The sequence below is a fragment of the Ahaetulla prasina genome, chromosome 2 (genome assembly GCF_028640845.1).
Source record: "Ahaetulla prasina isolate Xishuangbanna chromosome 2, ASM2864084v1, whole genome shotgun sequence".
NCBI classification, from domain to species: domain Eukaryota; kingdom Metazoa; phylum Chordata; class Lepidosauria; order Squamata; family Colubridae; genus Ahaetulla; species Ahaetulla prasina.
The window spans coordinates 230,070,176-230,089,825 of NC_080540.1; the positions used below are offsets into that span (position 1 = coordinate 230,070,176).

General features: G+C 35.9%; 1 protein-coding gene across 2 annotated transcripts in view; it reads left to right on the forward strand.

Annotated features, from left to right (window-relative positions):
* SMC5 (structural maintenance of chromosomes 5) overlaps nt 1-19,650 on the forward strand; it is a 47,016-nt gene that overhangs the window by 1,464 nt on the left and 25,902 nt on the right. Inside the window, exons 2-14 of one of the 2 annotated variants that reach the window (XM_058165595.1) lie at nt 1,655-1,796; nt 3,205-3,257; nt 3,831-3,993; nt 4,936-5,070; nt 6,740-6,880; nt 10,539-10,700; nt 11,727-11,798; nt 13,621-13,876; nt 14,505-14,659; nt 15,822-15,935; nt 17,722-17,816; nt 18,440-18,572; nt 18,816-18,989. In XM_058165595.1, the coding sequence (XP_058021578.1) occupies nt 1,655-1,796; nt 3,205-3,257; nt 3,831-3,993; nt 4,936-5,070; nt 6,740-6,880; nt 10,539-10,700; nt 11,727-11,798; nt 13,621-13,876; nt 14,505-14,659; nt 15,822-15,935; nt 17,722-17,816; nt 18,440-18,572; nt 18,816-18,989 (1,795 nt within the window). Of the gene's footprint in view, nt 1-1,654; nt 1,797-3,204; nt 3,258-3,830; nt 3,994-4,935; nt 5,071-6,739; nt 6,881-10,538; nt 10,701-11,726; nt 11,799-13,620; nt 13,877-14,504; nt 14,660-15,821; nt 15,936-17,721; nt 17,817-18,439; nt 18,573-18,815; nt 18,990-19,650 lie in introns of those variants that run through there. The other variant, XM_058165596.1, reaches the window with a different exon arrangement.

The window sequence follows — 19,650 nt, forward strand, 5'->3', positions numbered from 1 at the left end:
CTGTGCAAATTATGGTCTAGTAGCTTTCCTGAGGTCACTAAATAAACATGCACTCAATGAGCTAAAAAGCTGAAATCCAGTAAACATTAATGTTAAATACTCCAGGGCAGCTGCACAGTTACTATATTAAATAAAGGTGTGCTATTTCTATAATGATGTTTATTACTTGGTCACTATGTCTTAATTTGCAAGTATTTATGAAAGGGCCCTGCTAAATCAGATTAAGAGTCCACTTAAACATGTTCATCCTACACTAGCCAACCAAATATTCACTGTAATCAAACCCAAATAATACCTATTTTCTGCTCTTGTTTCTCAATAATTGGTATTGAGAGGCATATTGCCCCTGGTACTGGAACTAATAATTAGCCATAATAGAATAGAATAGAATAGAATAGAATAGAATAGAATAGAATTTTTATTGGCCAAGTGTGATTGGACACACAAGGAATTTGTCTTGGTGCATATGCTCTCAGTGTACATAAAAGAAAAGATACGTTCATCAAGGTACAACATTTACAACACAATTGATGGTCAATATATCAATATAAATCATAAGGATTGCCAGCAACAAGTTATAGTCATACAGTCATAAATGGAAAGAGATTGGTGATGGGAACTATGAGAAGATTAATAGTAGTGCAGATTCAGTAAATAGTTTGACAGTGTTGATGGAATTATTTGTTTAGCAGAGTGATGGCCTTCGGGAAAAAACTGTTCTTGTGTCTAGTTGTTCTGGTGTGCAGTGCTCTATAGCGTCGTTTTGAGGGTAGGAGTTGAAACAGTTTATGTCCAGGATGCGAGGGGTCTGTAAATATTTTCACGGCCCTCTTCTTGATTCGTGCAGTATACAGGTCCTCAGTGGAAGGCAGGTTGGTAGCAATTATTTTTTCTGCAGTTCTAATTATCCTCTGAAGTCTGTGTTTTTCTTGTTGGGTTGCAGAACCGAACCAGACAGTTATAGAGGTGCAAATGACAGACTCAATAATTCCTCTGTAGAACTGAATCAGCAGCTCCTTGGGCAGTTTGAGCTTACTGAGTTGGCGCAGAAAGAACATTCTTTGCTGTCCTTTTTTAATGATGTTTTTGATGTTAGCTGTCCATTTTAGATCTTGCGATATGATAGAACCTTTCATTTAAGCTTTATTAAAGTTGCCCAGGTATGTGCCCAATGTTAAACTATGAGACTGAATTGACAAATGATTGCAATGAAAACTCCTTGTTCACTTTCTTCATATAAGTATTGCATCCCCCTCCATTTGTCTTTTTCCATAAAAGACATAGATATAACTCCCACCTCTAAAGGAAGTATTGCAAATGTTTGATGGTTAAAAGACTAGCATTAAAAAGTTAGCTTTAGATAGAATTCTTGTTTCAGTTAAGATACATTAAATTTCTTTGTCCTTTGATAAACTGTGGCATATGATTTTATTTTTCTCTGTTTCAGAGCTAAAATTTAAAGTCAGATTATCTTAAATACAGTATCTATTTGTTAGCTTCTTTCTTTGCTTTATATCTTGCCTTTCTATTTTAATGAGAACTCAAAACTAGTGAAAAAATAGGAAAATAAATAAATCATTGAGGGCATAATTTCTGCTTTTTATCCTTAAAAATAACTTTCTTATAAACAATTCTTTTAAAAATTGCTTTTCAGAACCTATGATAACTGTGTGGTGTTGCCAGGCCCTCATCTAAATATGATAGTGGGAGCTAATGGGACAGGTAAATCAAGCATTGTGTGTGCGATATGCCTTGGATTGGCAGGAAAACCTTCCTTTATAGGACGAGCTGAGAAGGTGAGGATTCTGGTTTGGTTCTGTTTGGAATCATATGATATTGTTTGGGCTTCTGTTATGGTATATAACTTTAGTTGTATAAAATAATTTCCATATAATACATAGCAAATAAATGATAGTCCTTTGTATAATAACCTTAATGTACTCTCTTTCAGAATTGATTTTCATATTTATTAATTGATCACATTTAAACAAAAGATAGCATTATTGGGGTGTAAAGTAACCAATTCTTTTTGCCACCAGCAGAAATAAAATAGATAAAAAGGATCCCTACTTACTCTAAACTAAGTGGCAAAACCATGTTTTAAATGCTCTGTTAAAAGTCATTAAACTGGGGGTTATCTGAAACTCAAGGGGGATCCTATTTAGAGGGCAGTTGCCATAATAAAGTCCCTACTAAGGCATTAAAGGGTTAACAGAACTAGGAGAGAGCCTGGTTTATTTTGTCTACTTTTTTTTCTAAACAACTTTAATCTCTGGAATGTTTTGTTGTCCTTCAGTATAATTCATGCATTGGTGCTACTCCTTAATTCTTCTCTCTCCTTTGTTATGGCAATACTGTATTCTATCTGCTGGATTGTTTTAACTAATGATTTCAGAGGTGACTAAATATCAAATTCTGTTCTTTTTACTTTTATGCTACTTACTAAATTGCATATATTGTTATAAATACTGTATTGTACTGGCAGTTATGATTTCTGTCATGAATTAGAGAGCTAAATTCTGCTAGATTGCATTTTGAGTTTAGGTAACCAAAATGATACCTCTTTATACTTACTCTTCTCTGCATTCTTTTTTCATTTCACTGGTATTCACTGGTAGTCCCAATTTTAGAATAGAATAGAATAGAATAGAATAGAATAGAATAGAATAGAATAGAATAGAATAGAATAGAATAGAATAGAATTTTTTATTGGCTAAGTGTGATTGGACACACAAGGAATTTGTCTTGGTGCATATGCTCTCAGTGTATATAAAAAAAAAGATACGTTCATCAAGAATCATAAGGTACTTAATGATAGTCATAGAATACAAATAAGCAATCAGGAAATAATATCAGTATAAATCGTAAGGATACAAGCAACAAAGTTACAGTCATAAGTGGAAGGAGATGGGTGATGGGAATGAGGAGAAGATTAATAGTAGTGCAGATTTAGTAAATAGTTTGACAGTGTTGAGGGAATTTAGCAGAGTGATGGCATTCGGGAAGAAACTGTTCTTGTGTCTAGTTGTTCTGGTGTGCAGTGCTCTATAGTGTTGTTTTGAGGGTAGGAGTTGAAATAGTTTATGTCCAGGATGTGAGGGATCTGTAAATATTTTCACAATTTGTATTAAACAACTCTACTTAGGTATTGATATGCAATACTTATAAATTAATGATCTCTGTGTATCTTTTCCTTTTGTTTAGGTTGGTCATTATGTGAAGCGAGGTTGCAATAAAGGAACAGTTGAAATTGAGGTGTGAGTAATGAGTCTTGTTTATATGCCTATTTTCACAAGTGTAGAAGTAGTATTCAACTTAACAACAGTTTTTTAGTGATCATTCGAAGTTACAGTGGCACTGAAAAAAGTTACTTATGACTGATTTTCACACTTATGACCATTGCAGCATCCTCCTGGTCATGTGATCAAAATTCAGACCCTTAGCAACTGACTCATATTTATGACAGTTGCAGTGTACTGGGATCATATGATCACCTATTGCAGCCTTTTGATTAGCAAAGTCAGTGTGGAAGCCAGAGTCACTTGTTACTAACATAACAAATCCAGTGATTCACTAACAACTGTGGCAAGAAAGGTCATAAAATGAGGCAAAACTCACTTAAAAATGTCTCACTTAGCAACAGAAATTTTGATCTTAGTTGTAGTAGTTAGTCAAGGACTACCTGTACTTGAAAATTAATGTTATTGAAGAATAGTTGAGAAAGTGTAACATTGAGATATACATGTTTATTTTAATACTACATAAATTATATTGTACTAAATATTACCATAGCCTAAGGTAAAATGTAACAATTATTTTCTGACCATTAGATTTAAGATGCCGAACAATGTCATTATCACACGAGAAATGTCTGTATCAAACAATCAGTCAACTTGGTTTCTTAATAAAAACCCCTGCAGTCTGAAAATGGTGGAGGAACAAGTCTCTGCTTTAAATATTCAAGTGGGCAATCTATGCCAGTTTCTTCCACAGGTATGAATACTTTTCATTTAAAAATATATATAAATATTAACAGTTTCAATAAATGAAATAATAAAGGAAGAAGTGATATGAGAAATCTTGTGCAAGGTAAATACTTACTACCTGATTACATGCAATTAGATGCCTATTGCTATTAGATGCAAGTTATGAAAACAATCATGTTTACAGTACCACCTCTTTCATTCCAAAGTGTGCATGACATGATAATGGATTTAAATGACAGGAAGGTGGATTATGACTAAATGTTAGGAAAAATTATCATAATATTAGGCTTCTCTCATTTATATTAGCATAACTGAAGTATTTTCTCTGAGTGGTACTACAAATGGAATATTTATTGCACAGTGAAATTCTGCAGTAGATATGTCTTGGGTACAACCTTGTGCTCTGTGAGAAGTGTGAAATTATTTACAGTTCATATAGTTATTTAACTCTCTCAGCTGAGTAACTTGCCTGTATGTGAAATACAGTCCTTCGGGAGAAGGGCGGTATAAAAATCAAATAAATAAATAAATAAATAAATAAATAATAAATAAACAAACAAACAAACAAACAAACGCTACCTCACAGGGAAAATCATAGGACCATCTGTAGCAGTTGAAACTGTTCTGGCCACGACCTCTGTTGGCTTGTCTCTGATTCCAGCATTCCCAAGCTGCCTGGGAAGTATATTTTGGTGATAGAGTACATTCTGTTGGTAAGGTGGAGAATCAGCATGTTCAGTGTTCAAAAGCCTTGTTTGGGGTGAATGTCTTAACATATAGATGCCAAGGTTGTTATCTGGAGCCTGCGGAAACTGCTGTCTGATGGCTACTAGTCAGGAAGAGATAAAAAATAGCTGGATATTTATATTAGTTCAAAGTTCATGTCTTTTAATGTAAAATATAATTGAATGCAATTATACACATAAAATACTGCACAACTGCTTTGCAGGATAAAGTTGGAGAATTTGCAAAATTGTCCAAAATTGAGTTACTTGAAGCTACAGAGAAATCCATTGGTCCACCGGAGATGTACAAATTTCACTGTGATCTCAAAAACTTCAGGCAGAGGGAGCGAGAACTTGAAGTAAGAGTCTAATATGTATTGTGTAAGCTTTATTATTTTAAAGATAAATATTGGGTTTGTTGCATTCTAAGTATGTACAAGATAAATTGCCTTCTTTTTATTGAGAATATTTTATGACTACTCAGAAGAGCAGGAGTGCTGTTACCTTGGTTTATTGGCTTTGTTTCTTATAGCTTTCCTTTATTCTTTGCTTATTTTGGATCTTCTTTCTCGCTTTTATGTTTTTTTTAACTACCTGAGATTTAAAAAAACCCAAACAATTGAATTAATGATTTCTGATTCTGTCCTTGTTCCTCAGAAAAACTTTTCTTTTTTTTCCTTTTTCCCCATTTGTTGTATTTTATAACAAAAAAAAATCACAAAAATACAAATTGCATTAGATTCAATTGCAATGCTGGAGAAAAAAAGGCCATGGGTGGTAAGTTCTTAATTTTTAAAAAGAGATTTGAAAATGTATTTTTAAACACAAGTACACATTGACCTACACATGCACAAAAGCAAGGCTTGGAGTGAAGTAGGGAAGCTGATCAAATGTCAAATATCTGTAATCTGTAAATGTCTGCTCAAGGTAACAAAGAAGGGAGATTGCAAGCTGTTGGTTTTAAATATGCCTTTTTGCTAATTTCCATAATTATTAAATGCAGAATAAATTATAAAAATAGTAACATTTTCAAAATGAAATTATGAAAAATTCACTTTTTTCTCCCGTCCCCTAATTTGCTGTTATCTTTGTTTATTGGCTTTGTTTCTTATAGCTTTCCTTTATTCTTTGCTTATTGTGGATCTTCTTTCTAGCTTTTATCTTTTTTAAAGATCTTAAAATCTAAGATTTTAAAAAACCCAAACAATTGAAGTTTGTTTAATGATTGCTGATTCTGTCCCTGTTCCTCAGAAAAACTCCCCCCATATTGTATTTTATAATTTTAAAAAAATCAAAAAATACAAAAGAAATGAAACCGAAAAAACACGAAAGAACTGTATAGGATAAAGAATAAAAAACAAAATACTAAAATGTAAAGATATATATTTGATGAGTAGAAATAATTAGTTTACAAGAAAACTTCTAAATCTGTATTATTATCAAATAAGAAAAAAAAACTAAGTCTTTAGAAAGACTTAAATGTTTTTTTTTTCTTTACATCTGAGTCCTTGGGAATAAGTAGTGATTGATTGAAGATTTTCATTCAATAAATATTTGACTTGTTAATGCATTTATATGGATCTGAGCTGATTCAAAGCAAAGACCAGAAATTCTAATTATGCATTATATTCAAAGGTATATTGGGTTGTACCAAGTGGTGTCCCTTTGTTGAATGTTCATTGGTCCAGTCAAGATTTTCATCAATGCCAGTAGGAAATGGAGGACTTCTCCAAATGGAGGGAGAATTGTTAAAAATTGCCTCTCCCATTCAGCAGGTGGAAATTGAGAGCAGATAATTGACTAGAATCTATCATTTACGTGACTACAAACCCGTTGACCTTTCTGTTTTTAACCTGCACATTGCAGAATAAGTTCTATTTCTGGAGATAAAATTCCCATTTGCATTAATATTAATTATGTTCTTCTCATGAACATAATTGAATGAAGTATATGGTAGAATAGCAATAACCTGAGAGTTAACTTTGTTATTTTAGTCATGTAAATAATTTAAAATATATGTGCTGACAGAATTCATGCACGGAAAAAAATAGCAATCTAGAAAAAATGAAGCAAAAGAATGAAAGATATAAGCAAGATGTGGAGCGATATCATGAACGTCAGCACCATCTAGATTCAATTGCAATGCTGGAGAAAAAAAGGCCTTGGGTGGTAAGTTCTTAATTTTTATAAAGAGATTTGAAAATGTATTTTTAAACACAAGTACACATTGACCTACACATGCACAAAAGCAAGGCTTGGAGTGAAGTAGGAAGCTGATCAAATGTCAGATATCTGTAATCTGTAAATGTCTGCTCAAGGTAACAAAGAAGGGAGATTGCCAGCTGTTGGTTTTAAATATGCCTTTTTGCTAATTTCCATAATTATTAAATGCAGAATAAATTATAAAAATAGTAACGTTTTCAAAATGAAATTATGAAAAATTCACTTTTTTTTCCTATCCCCCAATTTGCATCTAATATGGAGCTCTAAAATAATTTCTTTTCTTGGAATGGAGTTAAGATTTTGTTTTCATCCTGCAACCTTATTTGAGCATTATAGAACAGGGTAGGAAAAAAATTAAATTGTTCAATAAATCACACAAAGGTAAGGTTAAGCTCAGTTTCATGGACATAATTTTATAATAGTAATTTATGGAATTGTTTGGCTACTGCCTTCTTTGATGATTTTTGACTCCGTAGTCCAGGCCATAGCCGTGATAATCTTTGGGAATCTCCCACCCAAGCATTTATCAGGCCTAATTCTACTTAACTTCCAAGTATAGGCAAGATCAGCTACAAACTATAAAATAACAGCTGTGAAAAAATAAAAACTAACCCAGAACCACATTCCTGATACCATGTTTTCCCAAAAATAAGATCCTGTCTTATGTTTTTTTGAACTTCAAAATAAGGGCTTGGCCTTATTATCAGGAGGGTCTTATTACTTTGGGGGTGCAGGAGGCGGCGAGCGTGTCCACTTCATGAGTGCTACTGTGTTGTGCTGCTGTAGCAGCGCAACACAGCTGCTCGTCAGCTGTTTGCTGGGGCAACCAAAGATAGGAATCTCCCCAGCGTTCTTGGCACTTGCCTGCCTCCCATCCATCCATCCCCCTCGCCTGCAAACTCCCGCCCCACTCCTGCCTCTCTGCCAGGCAACCCCCGGCAGCCCCAGACACCCAAAGCCTGTGCCCGCCCAACTCCCTTTTCCACAGCACCTGGCGAGGCGGGTGGCATGTGGGGCGGGGCAGAAGCAAGATGCGTGGAACAAGACGGGGTTCGCTCCTCTTGCTGTCTCCCCCCCTCGCCAGGGACCGGGGAGACACGAGACGCACGTCTTACCTGCCTTGCAGCTCTTTTGTGTGTCTCGCCATTGCCTGCAGGCAAACACATTGTAGGGTAAAACCAAACTTCTCATGAGTTCAAGAAGTTTGAACTCATGAGGTTTTTTTTACCCTACAACATGTTTGCCTGCAGACAAGGGTGAGATACGCGACAGAGCTACAAGGCAAGTAAGACACATTTCAAGTCTCCCAAGCCCCACTCCTCCCCACCTGCCACCCCCAAATTGCATCCAATTTGGGCAGGGGCAGGAAGCCCTGTCGTGCCTGGCGAGAGGAGGAGAAGAGATGGCAAGAGGAGCCCCGTCACGCTCCATGCCCCTCACTTCTTTTCCGCCCTACTTGCCACCACCACCTCTTGACAAAGAGATGGCGGGGAAGGGCAGGAGCCAGGCTGCTATTACGGTACCATTGGGGCACATGGAGCCATCTTACCTGCCTTGCAGTTCCAAGCTGCAAGTCAGGTAAGATGCGCGTCTCCCCGGCCCCTCCTCTCCCCACCAGCAACCCCCAAATTGCATCCAATTTGGGCAGGGGCAGGAACTCCTGCCATGCCTGGTGAGAGGGGGAGAAGAGACGGCAAAAGGAGTGAGCCCTGTGTTGTTCCATGCATCTCGCTTCTCCTCCACCCCACCTGCCACCATCCTTGATAAAGAGCCGGGTGCTATGGAAAAGGGAGCCAGGCAGCCGCGGGCTTTGGGCATCTGGGGCTGCCGGGAGTCGGCTAGTGGAGAGGCAGGAGCAGAGTGGGAATTTGCAAGCACTTACCCTTTGCCTTCTCTCCCAAAAAGGCTGGCCACGCCCACCCTGTCACTAGGGCTTATTTTCGGGGGAGGGCACATATTTATGCCCACCCCAAAAATCAGGTTTGGCCTTATTTTTGGGACATGTCCTATTTTCGGGGAAACATGGTAGTAGGTTAATGTTTTGGAAACCTCCTCTCTCTATATAAGGAAGGATCTCTTCAGTCTATTTCATGATAGTGAATTGTAAGAATAGAAACAAACAATCTAAATTCCTTGCTGAATACAGAGAGTTTCCCTTTCTTGTGAAATCTGTTGATTTAGATTTACAATGTTCTTTACAATGTTTTTAGTACCGATTCTCTTGGTTGTTTTTTCTAGAGTAATATGTTGCAAAAGTGAAATGATTCTCTATTGTGGCAAGCCAAAACAGATTAACCCACCATCTGCTTGAACTCTGATTGTATTAGGTTTTTTTTTTAATTCAAGAAAAACATCATGCTGCTCCCACTTAAATAGCCTGAACACAATTTTAAAGTCATGGTGTTTCATTTTGCTGTAATATTTTAAAACTTGACTGCTTCTATGATTCAACATTTATGCAAATTGATATATGCTTAGTTAAGTAAATACTATTGAATAGTACAAAAAGGTCTGAGTGAGAGCCCAGAATTTGATTAGCTATATAAAATTTAATTCTTGAATATGATTTGTATAGCATCAATCTGCTGTTATTTAAAAAAAGTAAGAAAAATATCTTTGAAATTATAATCCCCAAATTAAATTCATAATACTTTTAAAATGCTAATGTCAGGGTTCCAAGTAATATACCCATAACAAACAGAATTCCGAGGCAGGTAGGTTCCTCAGAGAATAGTTTTATTTGACATACCATATTGGTACAGGCTGGTGAAAACCGACTCTGAATATTCCCACAGTTTTCACCTAATTAAAAGTAAATGTTTTCCCCCTTTCCCAGACAGTCACATGGTCCAATCAAGGTGCCATCCAGTTGCCTGGCAACTTTATTCCTCCTCTCTCTGACCAGCTGTGGAAATATCCTTGGTTCCCTGGGGAAAGTATTTTGTTTTGACTACAAAACCCCAGCTATCTCTGTTCCTCTCTCCCTATCCCTCAGCTCCAGTGTGGCAACACTGAAACCTCAAAATGGCCAGTCAGGTCAGCTTCAGGGTTGCCAACTACATTGTTTCCTTTAACTTGTTTGAGAAATTCATGGATATTTAATGTATAGCAGTCATCTTGACAGAAATAAACTGTTTTAAACATCGGAAAAAAGAAAAGTTTATAAGACAATGAAATCCATATTTGTTGTATGTGTGTATGTATGTGTATACACACACACACACACACACACACACACACACACACACATCAACAAGTGGTTCATGTTCGTTAAAAAGCAAACAATTGTGTAAGTATTACAAACAGCAATTGCACCGTAAAATTGTTCAGGCACTTAAAATTTATGCAGTGTTGTAATTCTGGTCATAATGTCAAATAAAAATTTAGTTAACAGTACAAAATATAGGAGCATTCCTCCATCTGGTGGTCTCTTGATGTCAGTTGTATTGTTTTTCCTTTGCTAAATAATGCCTAGTTAAGCTATTTTGGTTCAAGCTAACATGTAGTAATTATATAAATATGAAATGTGAACAAAGTAGCAAAATGAGATAGCATCATCCTATAGTTGGTGCAGTGACATTATTTTGCATGCATTGCTTTTTAGATATATGAAGAAACGCGGAAGCTGTATGAAGAGACTAAAAAAACCCGAGATAGACAGAAAGAAGAATTAAAAACATTGAGACAGACTCAGGCTCCTAAGATTCATGAGATGAGAGAAGCTGACAAACAATGTGCAAAACTGGAAGGCAAAATCAAGGAAAAGGCATGTTTTAGAGTCATTGTATAACATTTGCATGAAATCTTATAGAAGTCAAAATGATTAATATACATAACAAAAGTTATAGGAATGTAGGCTGTAGTCATGAAATTTAAAATTGAAACAGTTTATTAAAAACTCAGAGGTAATTGTGTTAAAATAATAGAAAAAAAGATTTCATGAAATTTAGTTTTCCAACAAGCCTCCATTTCAAGATTAATGCACTATGGGAAAGCATTCTGGATCAGATATTAATCTGACCTCCACTGGATGTTAATTGATAATCTGTAATTAATCACAGTACTTAAACGTTGCTAGGATAAAGTGACAACTAGCTTTAGCAGAATTTAAACCATCAAATGTGTTCTGCAGCCCTGAGACTTGGAAATCATAGATTGACTAAATTTCTAATTCAAACAAAGCAAAAGGTCTGCTCTTTAAATGATAAAGGTCTTATCCCAGGGTATAAATTTTCTTTTCCGTACTAGTATCCTTGTTCCATTCTGCATCTGGAGCAAATATAACTTAGGAGAGTTAACTAATTTCATTTTTAGTATTAGCGTGCTGATTGAAAACTTAGAATCTTGAACAAGTGCATGTTAAACTTCTGCCAATCATTCTTTTTAAGGCATTCACTATTATTTTCCTGCTTGTGGAAGTCTATGATATCTCAGTGCAGTACTGAATGTGAAGAAAAAAGAAATTTGGTCTCAGTTTATGATATCTCTGTTTAGTAGCTGTACCTGTTACCAAAATAGAAACCCTGTTCTTAATAAATATTTCTAGTTTAGGTTGAAGCCTTAAAATGATTCTATATGCTATTCAAATTGCAGTTGATAAACTCAACAATAATACTTTACAGTTTTGTATCAAGTGGTGATTATTTTCCATGAACTATAAAGAGCTATAAAGAACAAACTTTATACAGTCTGTTCTCATTAAAAATGTAGCATGCTCATGCTCCCTGGTGCTACATTAATTGGTAAATTCACTAACTAGAACACACTGCTAACTTAAAATTCTCTTATATAGATCGCAGGCATCAAAGAAACATCTCAGAAATGTAAACAGCAACAGGATGCTTTGGAGAAAAAATACAAGCAAGTAAGTTTTTTTCTCCCTTAAAAGACTTTGACTTGTAGTTGCAGGTAGTTCTCACTTAACACTGGTAATTGGGACTGGCAACTACATTGCTAAGCGATGTGGTTGTAGAGCACAATATCATGTGACCCCATGGGAGTAGTTGAGGCAGTTCCAGTTGCCATTGCTAGGTGAATCCTGTGCGATTGTAGCATTCTGTGGTCACGTGGTCACCATTTGTGACGACCTGCCAGCTTCCCCATTGATTTTGCTTGTTGGAAACCAGGAGAGAAGATCACAAATGGCAATCACACGATCACAGGACGCAGCAATTTTCATAAGTGTGAGTTGGTTGCCAAACATCTAAATCACAAACACATAACTGCAAGGATGCTGTGACAAGTGAAACTCCGTGGTAAGACAAGCGACCAACAAATTGGATGGATGGATAGATGGATGGATGGATAGACAATGTTATAAGGAAGCATTGTAAGTCTCCTTGTTTAGTGCCATTGTAACTTTGAACAGTCAAAGTTCAAAGCCACTGAATGAGTGGCTTTTAAAGGGAGATTACCTGTAGCAGCATCGTTTTGACAAAATCTCACCTGTCACTCAAACTTCAACCTCAAGGGGGTGAAGTGGGAAGAAGAGGAGTCCTATTGTATGAATGGCAGTCTGCAGTATTAATGGCAGTCTGCAGTATTAATGCAGTCTTGTTACAATCTTCAAGAATATAAATGTTGAATTTTACTATGATAATAATCACTTCAAATTTTACTTTTACAATTACTTCAGGGGTCTTAAAGTGTAATACAATGCCCTCCTAAAATGAGTTTATGTATATCACCCAGGCAAAGCACTTTCTAATTCTGTCAACTTGCTCTAGTCTTTACTCCCCCTTATCTGGACAAGCTTATTGTGGACTGGCACAGGCAGAATTTGTACAGCACTCAGGATTTCCTGATTCCTTAGACCAGAGGTGCAAACTGGTAGCCCACAGGCCGGATGCATCACGCGCAGGCCACTCCCACCCCATCTCCGTGAAGGGAAAAAACATCGTAAAACATCACATGACAGCAACGTGGTGCCACGAGTTTGACACCTGTGCCCTAGTCCAAGTCCACTGTCACTGCACCCTAACAAAGTTGGAGCAGGTTTTGATAGTGCTGTTCCTTTTCCTGATTGGCCAAAAAAATGTTTGCATCGAGTCCTCCAGTTGTTTGTGTCCCCTTCAATGATCACAGTTCACAATTTGAGAATCTCCAATTTAGGTAATTTTTAACTGTTTTTATTCCATACACAGTATCTATTGTAGAGTACATTGACTTTTTTAAAAAAAATACATTTTAGATAAGAGGTGGGTACCTTGGAATTATAGAACACAGATGCTTCCTTTGAGTATTTGGCTATATCATTTCCCATAGTCATATATGCCAGACCATTTTGTTTGCTTTACTTCTACTTTGCAAAATAATAAATTTGGGATTACCCGTATTTGAAATTTTGGAATTGTGTGACAGAACAACTTTCATTGTGGGAGCAAGAGTCAGGGGTGGGTTCTACTTAACCTTTACTACCGGTTCACATCGCGCCCGCTTGTGCTCGCTCACTTCACTTGTGCCCACACGCGCTCTTCTGCGCGTGCGCAAATCACCTATGATGACATCCAGGTCAGTGGGCGGAACCTCCCACCGGTTTTACTACCGGTTCTTGCGAACTGTGGGCAACTCACCACTGGCAAAAGTAATTAAAAGTACAAGTCTTTTGCCATTTTTCTTTGCAATTTTATAATAGAAACTTACTTTTTTATTGGCATTTCTGGAGAATATTTCTTTGAATTTTTTAGATTGACGATATTAAGCTAGCTTTAAGGATGAAACGAGAGGCAGAAATGGATCGGCAGAAGAGAATACAAAATACTCGTATGTTGATAGAAGACTGGACCAATGAGCTTAAAAACACAGAGAATGCTGAGAACATTCAGCCTTTAATGAATTCTCTTAATGCCAACCTTAGACAGTTGGAGGAAGAGAAGGAAAATATTGATGGTGAATTAAATGATCTTCGTAGGGAAAAGGAGAACTTGCTAAAAGAAAGAAAAGGTAAAGGTGCTAAAGTATATTTTTGCCATTCATACAACCTGAGTTCCAAACAAATAAACATATATTGATAACTGGCAATTTACCCTCTTTGTCCAGAGGGAAGATGTGATATTTCCCTTTTCTTACCTGTTCCATGGCAGGATCCAAGCATTTCTGTCTGAATGTCTTTAACATTTAATTTTTCACATTATACGGTACTTATTTAGGGAATATTCTCAGAAATTCTAAGACTTGCTAGATGTTGGGGGATAGCTTTGGGGAATGAGGTTTATATAAGCATGTAAAAACATCTTGGATTTCATCTTATTCTCTAGTTATAATTTATACTCACAGAATGATTGGTTGAGGAAAAGGGTGGCTATTGCTATGAGAGCTAGATTCTTAGACATCTTTTGAATAGAAGTTATTATACATTTGTTTTCTGGTGAAAATTCAGTAACTCTTGTTGGATAATCTCATAGGAATAGTTCATAAGTCTCCATTAAGCTCTTATAAACATTAACCTCTGTTAGAAGAGCAGAAAAGTATCCTGTTAAGTATGCTTTCACTGCCTATTAGTAAAATGGGAGGGAGGCTATATTTCTAATCACATATTACAGTAAACATTTCAGGGTTATTAAAATTACAGGTATAGCAGATCGTATTGCTCAATTTGAAAATCTGATGACTATAAAGGAAGAGAAGCTGAAAGGGAGATTCCAAGATACGTATAATGCTCTTATGTGGCTAAGACAGAATAGAGACCGATTTAAAAAAAGTGTCTGTGATCCTGTGCTGCTTTCTGTAAGTTGACTCACTTCAGTATTATTATTAAAATTTAATCATTACCTGTTATAATCTTATTTTTAAAACTTTCTAAATAATCCATTATTTTATTATCAGTTGGGATATGTGTATTTTGACGTCTTAAGTTACCTATGTGGATTTGTTGCATGAAACTTAAGTACAAAAATATAGAACCAAAGGTTTTTATTCTGATGCTTTATTATATGCCTGTATTATAAAGAGCATTCTAAAAAATGTCAGAATTGTGATACATTAACGTTTTGAATTATTTAATTTTGAGGTTATATCATGATCCTTATTACATGAAGATAAAATTGTAACCTGTTGAGTGGTTCGGGTGGGGATTTGTTGCATTCATAGTTACAATATATATGAAGCATAACAATTTTGCCTAATGAGTACTATTCAGTATAGATCTTGTTGGAGAAGAGGTTGCACTGTTTTGTGAAGACCCTCCAAATTGACTTTCTGCTGTGTACAGTCAAAGCTGTATTGATATGTGTGTAGTTACAGTAATGAACGATTGTTCTATCTATAGCAGTGGTAGTCAACCTGGTCCCTACCGCCCACTAGTGGGCGTTCCAGCTTTCATGGTGGGCGGTAGGGATTTTGTCTGATCCTGAAGCACTTTCCTTTTTTTTTAATTTAATTGAGTTTTTTAAAAAAAATTGTAGCATTATTTAAAAACATTTTCATTAGGTTTTCACAAAATTCCCTGTGACAATTTAAATTTCTGAAAATATATTATTTGTATTGCCCGCGCATAAATTTAGTTCACGCTATGTAAGTGAAACTAAATGGCACTATATTGCAACCGCAAACAAAACAGCCTCATCCCAGAATAGCTCACGCATCTCCCCCCCAAACCACCCAGCTATAAAAGACAAGCAGAGCTGGTACCCAGTGCCCCCCACAAACCCAATCCACAATGCGTGAGAGGCATGCACAGATAACGATACACTGCACATTACTGAGGAACCGGTGGGTGGTTAGAACACATAACAGAGATACAAAAGTGGGTGGTAGGTATAAAAAGGTTGACTACCCCTGATCTATAGCAACATATTATGTGGAGGGAATAGTGTACATTATTAAAAAATCCGGGGTTTTGGATTTTTTAAATGCAATTTTTTTGTAACTCTCATTTCTTCTTATATAGATCAATATGAAAGATAATAAACACGCTAAATATGTAGAAAATCACATTTCTGCTAATGACATGAAGGCCTTTGTCTTTGAATTGAAGGAAGATATGGAAATATTTTTAAAAGAGGTAAAGATCTGTTCAAATGATTAGAAACTGGTGGTTTAGGAGACTTAATATGTAAGCCTTGGCACCTAGCATTACTGTCATTGTAGTAGCATTAAGATTGCTTAATTAAATAGCATTTCCACCTATCGGCCAGGGAGGTATATGATATAATTATATAATTTAGAAATTAACTTGTTAAGCAAGTAGAATTGGGGAGGGGGGATCTATTTTGTTCAGCAATAAAGATGAATATTTGAAGCTTCAAGCTACATACACACACACATACACACACAGAGAGTGAGAGGGAGGGAGGGAGGGAGGGAGGGACAGTGTGTATTTCCTTACTCTTAACTTGATGGACTGTTATTCTTGTTTAAAATAAATTATACTTTCAGTGGCCGATAAATCATTCAAAGGACATAAGATAGATACTACCAGGCTCACCAGCCAGGTGATCAGTAATGAGAGATTCTTGGGAGTTGTGTTGTAGCAGTATAGAAGAAGCCATTCACCAACTTTGTTCTGATACCAAACTCTTGCTTGGTGCAAGATATAACTTCTTTTCAATACTGTCAACACACAGTAATAGAGTCCACAGTCTCCAGAGTAACTATTTTATTCCTTTACACCTCTACAATGTGTGCAATCAGAATTGGATGCATTTCTTGACATGATTCATTTAACACAGAATAAAGTAGAACCTATTTCCTACATCGTGCTTTAACTAATTGTAAGATTGCAGTAGATTTTTAAATGGATATTTAATCATTGCTGTTTTTTGTTCACGTTTCAAGCCATTTTATGAAGACTGTTCTAAGGCAGATCTCCAATCTTAATAGGACTCTCTCCTTAACAGATGTTAAAGTTGTCTTTCTGGTACAGAAAAAGCACTTTTATGTGCTAATAGTAATAGTAATTCTCAAATACTCGTGAACAATTTTTGGTTAATAATCTTACCTTTTGAAAAGAAAGCAAAAATATGCATAGAATTTAGCACTTTAGTTATCTTATACAGGTAGTCCTTGCTTAATGACCACAATTAGTACCAGCAACTGTGTCACTAAGTACCATGATTGCTACGTGAAATATCTTGTGAACGTGATGCGCTTATGACCCCACTGCTGCTTTGGTTGTTTGTTTGTTTGTTTGTTTTTGTTTTTTTGTTTTTGTTTACATTTATACCCCGCCCTTCTCCGAAGACTCAGGGCGGCTTACAGTGTATAAGGCAATAGTCTCATTCTATTTGTATATTTTTACAAAGTCAACTTATTGCCCCCCCAAAAATCTGGGTCCTCATTTTACCTACCTTATAAAGGATGGAAGGCTGAGTCAACCTTGGGCCGGGCTCAAACCTGCAGTAATTGCAGGCTTTGTGTTCTTAATAACAGGCTTTACCAGCGTGAGCTAAACCGGCCCTTATTGTTAAGTGAATCCCCATGGTTATGAAACAAGACATTACATGACTGTGACTTAGGTTTTACTTCCACAATCTTTATTAACTCTGCTTGCCAGTGGTCAGGTATGAAGCACATAAGTAGAAATTGTGCCGGGGGGAGGGAGGTGCTGCAACTGTCGCAAATGTGAGGATTGGTTGCAAAGCTTGTTGTTTTTTACACCAACATAATTTCAAATAGTTGCTAAATGAAGCAAGTAGTAATCAAGGACTGCCTGTATACAGTGGCAATGCAGAAAGAATATCCTTAGTTAGATTCAGAAGGCAATATTATCATATACTCTAATTATAATCAAATTTATTATTTTAAGATAAATGAATTCACATTTTCTTTATTGGTGCAACCTATTGTAGATGCGGGATAATCGCAAACTAAGAGTGAATGCCGTATGTGCACCTACTGAATCATTTGCTGAAAAAAGACCTTCAAAACCAATTGAAGAACTGTAGTAAGCATTACAGCCCTATGTTAAAATAGATAAATTAGTGTGTGTTACTATAGAAAAGTGATATACAGTGCTTCATTCGATGGTTTTATCTTTTACAGTTTTTTGTTTCTACTTGCTTGCTTGCTTGTTTGTATCCCATTTTGATTATTTTTACAAGTAACATAAGATGTTGAACATATCCAGCACACCTTCCTCTTCCTATTTTCCCCACAACAGCCATCCAGTGAGGTGTGGGTTGGGCTGAGAGAGAGTGACTGACCCAAAGTCACCCAACTGGCTCTTTTTGCTTGTCTATAAATATTCCAAGAATGGCTTATGCCTACTTTTTGACTGTTATTTTCTTTTGAATTTAAATAATGTTTTTTACTTGATAATATAGTTTCTAATTTGTAAATAAAATCAACTTATTTGATTAGAAAAATCAACACCGTTATGGTTAGTAAAATTATAACCTGGAAAAAAAAACCATTTGGTTTTTGTACTGCATAAACTTAATTTTTATTTTAGTAAATGTAAGATGCTTCCTGTCCACACATTTCCATCTCAGCTTCATTGCTCAGGGAATATGTGTATTAATAGTAACAGAAAAGCTGTCTACCTGTTTTTCTTTCTTTTTTTTTCAGCCGATATGGATTTTTCTCTTACTTAAGGGAGCTATTCGATGCTCCATTCCCTGTGATGAATTATCTGTGTCATCAGTATTATATTTATGAGGTTCCTGTTGGGACAGAGAAGACTAGGAATATGATTGAAAGGGTGAGATGTATTCCTGAACACCTCTATTGCCAGCTGAGGGACAAAAATAATAGGGAACCCCGGTGAAATGCCAAAAAAGATTTTATTAACCAAACATTAAGAGAGTAACAAAGTAAGATACACCATCCACCTCCTTTCAGCTTGCCAGGAAGTTCCTTAGCTGGCAGCAGCTAAACTTCCTGGAGCTGCAGATAACTTCTCTACTTCCTGTTATATTCATTTTGTCACTTGTTTCATGTACAGGTAATAAAGGAAACAAAACTTAGGCAAATCTACACAGCAGAAGAAAAGTACACAGTAAAAATATCCCGTTACACAAATCAGTCTGTTTCCACTAACATATCACTGCGGCCAGCACAGTATCTTACTGTTACAGTGGATGCAGATAAAAGAAGACAGTTGGAAGACAAAAGAAGTGTAAGTTAATTTCTGTTTGCTTCAAGAAAGCAAGATTCCATTTTTATTTGAGGTTTTGGGTGTTTTTAATTCTAAAATGTCTTTGTCCCTAGCAGTTTTTCTGTTCTTTTATATCAATGTCATGGAGCATTTCTTTTTTTTTAAAAATAATACTTTTACTATTTAATATTAGCAGTATTAGTTAATTCTCTTCCTAATGGCAAATGTTTAATCTTTTCATATGTGGACTGAGTCTACAATTTTTCTGAGCAGTTTCAGAAAATACACCATTATAGAAAAAGCCAGGTATATCTTGCTTCTGAAAATGGTGGCATATCCAGAATAGACACAGTTGGAAAAGATACATATTCTGTATAGAATGATATAGAATGTCAAGCCATAGGAAAGATGCATACAATTTAAAATTGTACTAATGATAATAAAATCATGTACTACAATGATGAACAGTAAAACAGATGCAACATACAAATTATCAGGATATGAAAAAATATTTTCAGAATTTGGATAACTTTAAACTGGCTTATTTTTCATATTCAGTCATGCCTTTGTCCTGAAAATAGCAGGGAGACCGAACAACTGTCCAGGTTCAAATATCACTCCTTCATAAATAAATAAATGTGTTGATTTATTCGCTTTCTTTCTGTTTTCACACTTAAATTTG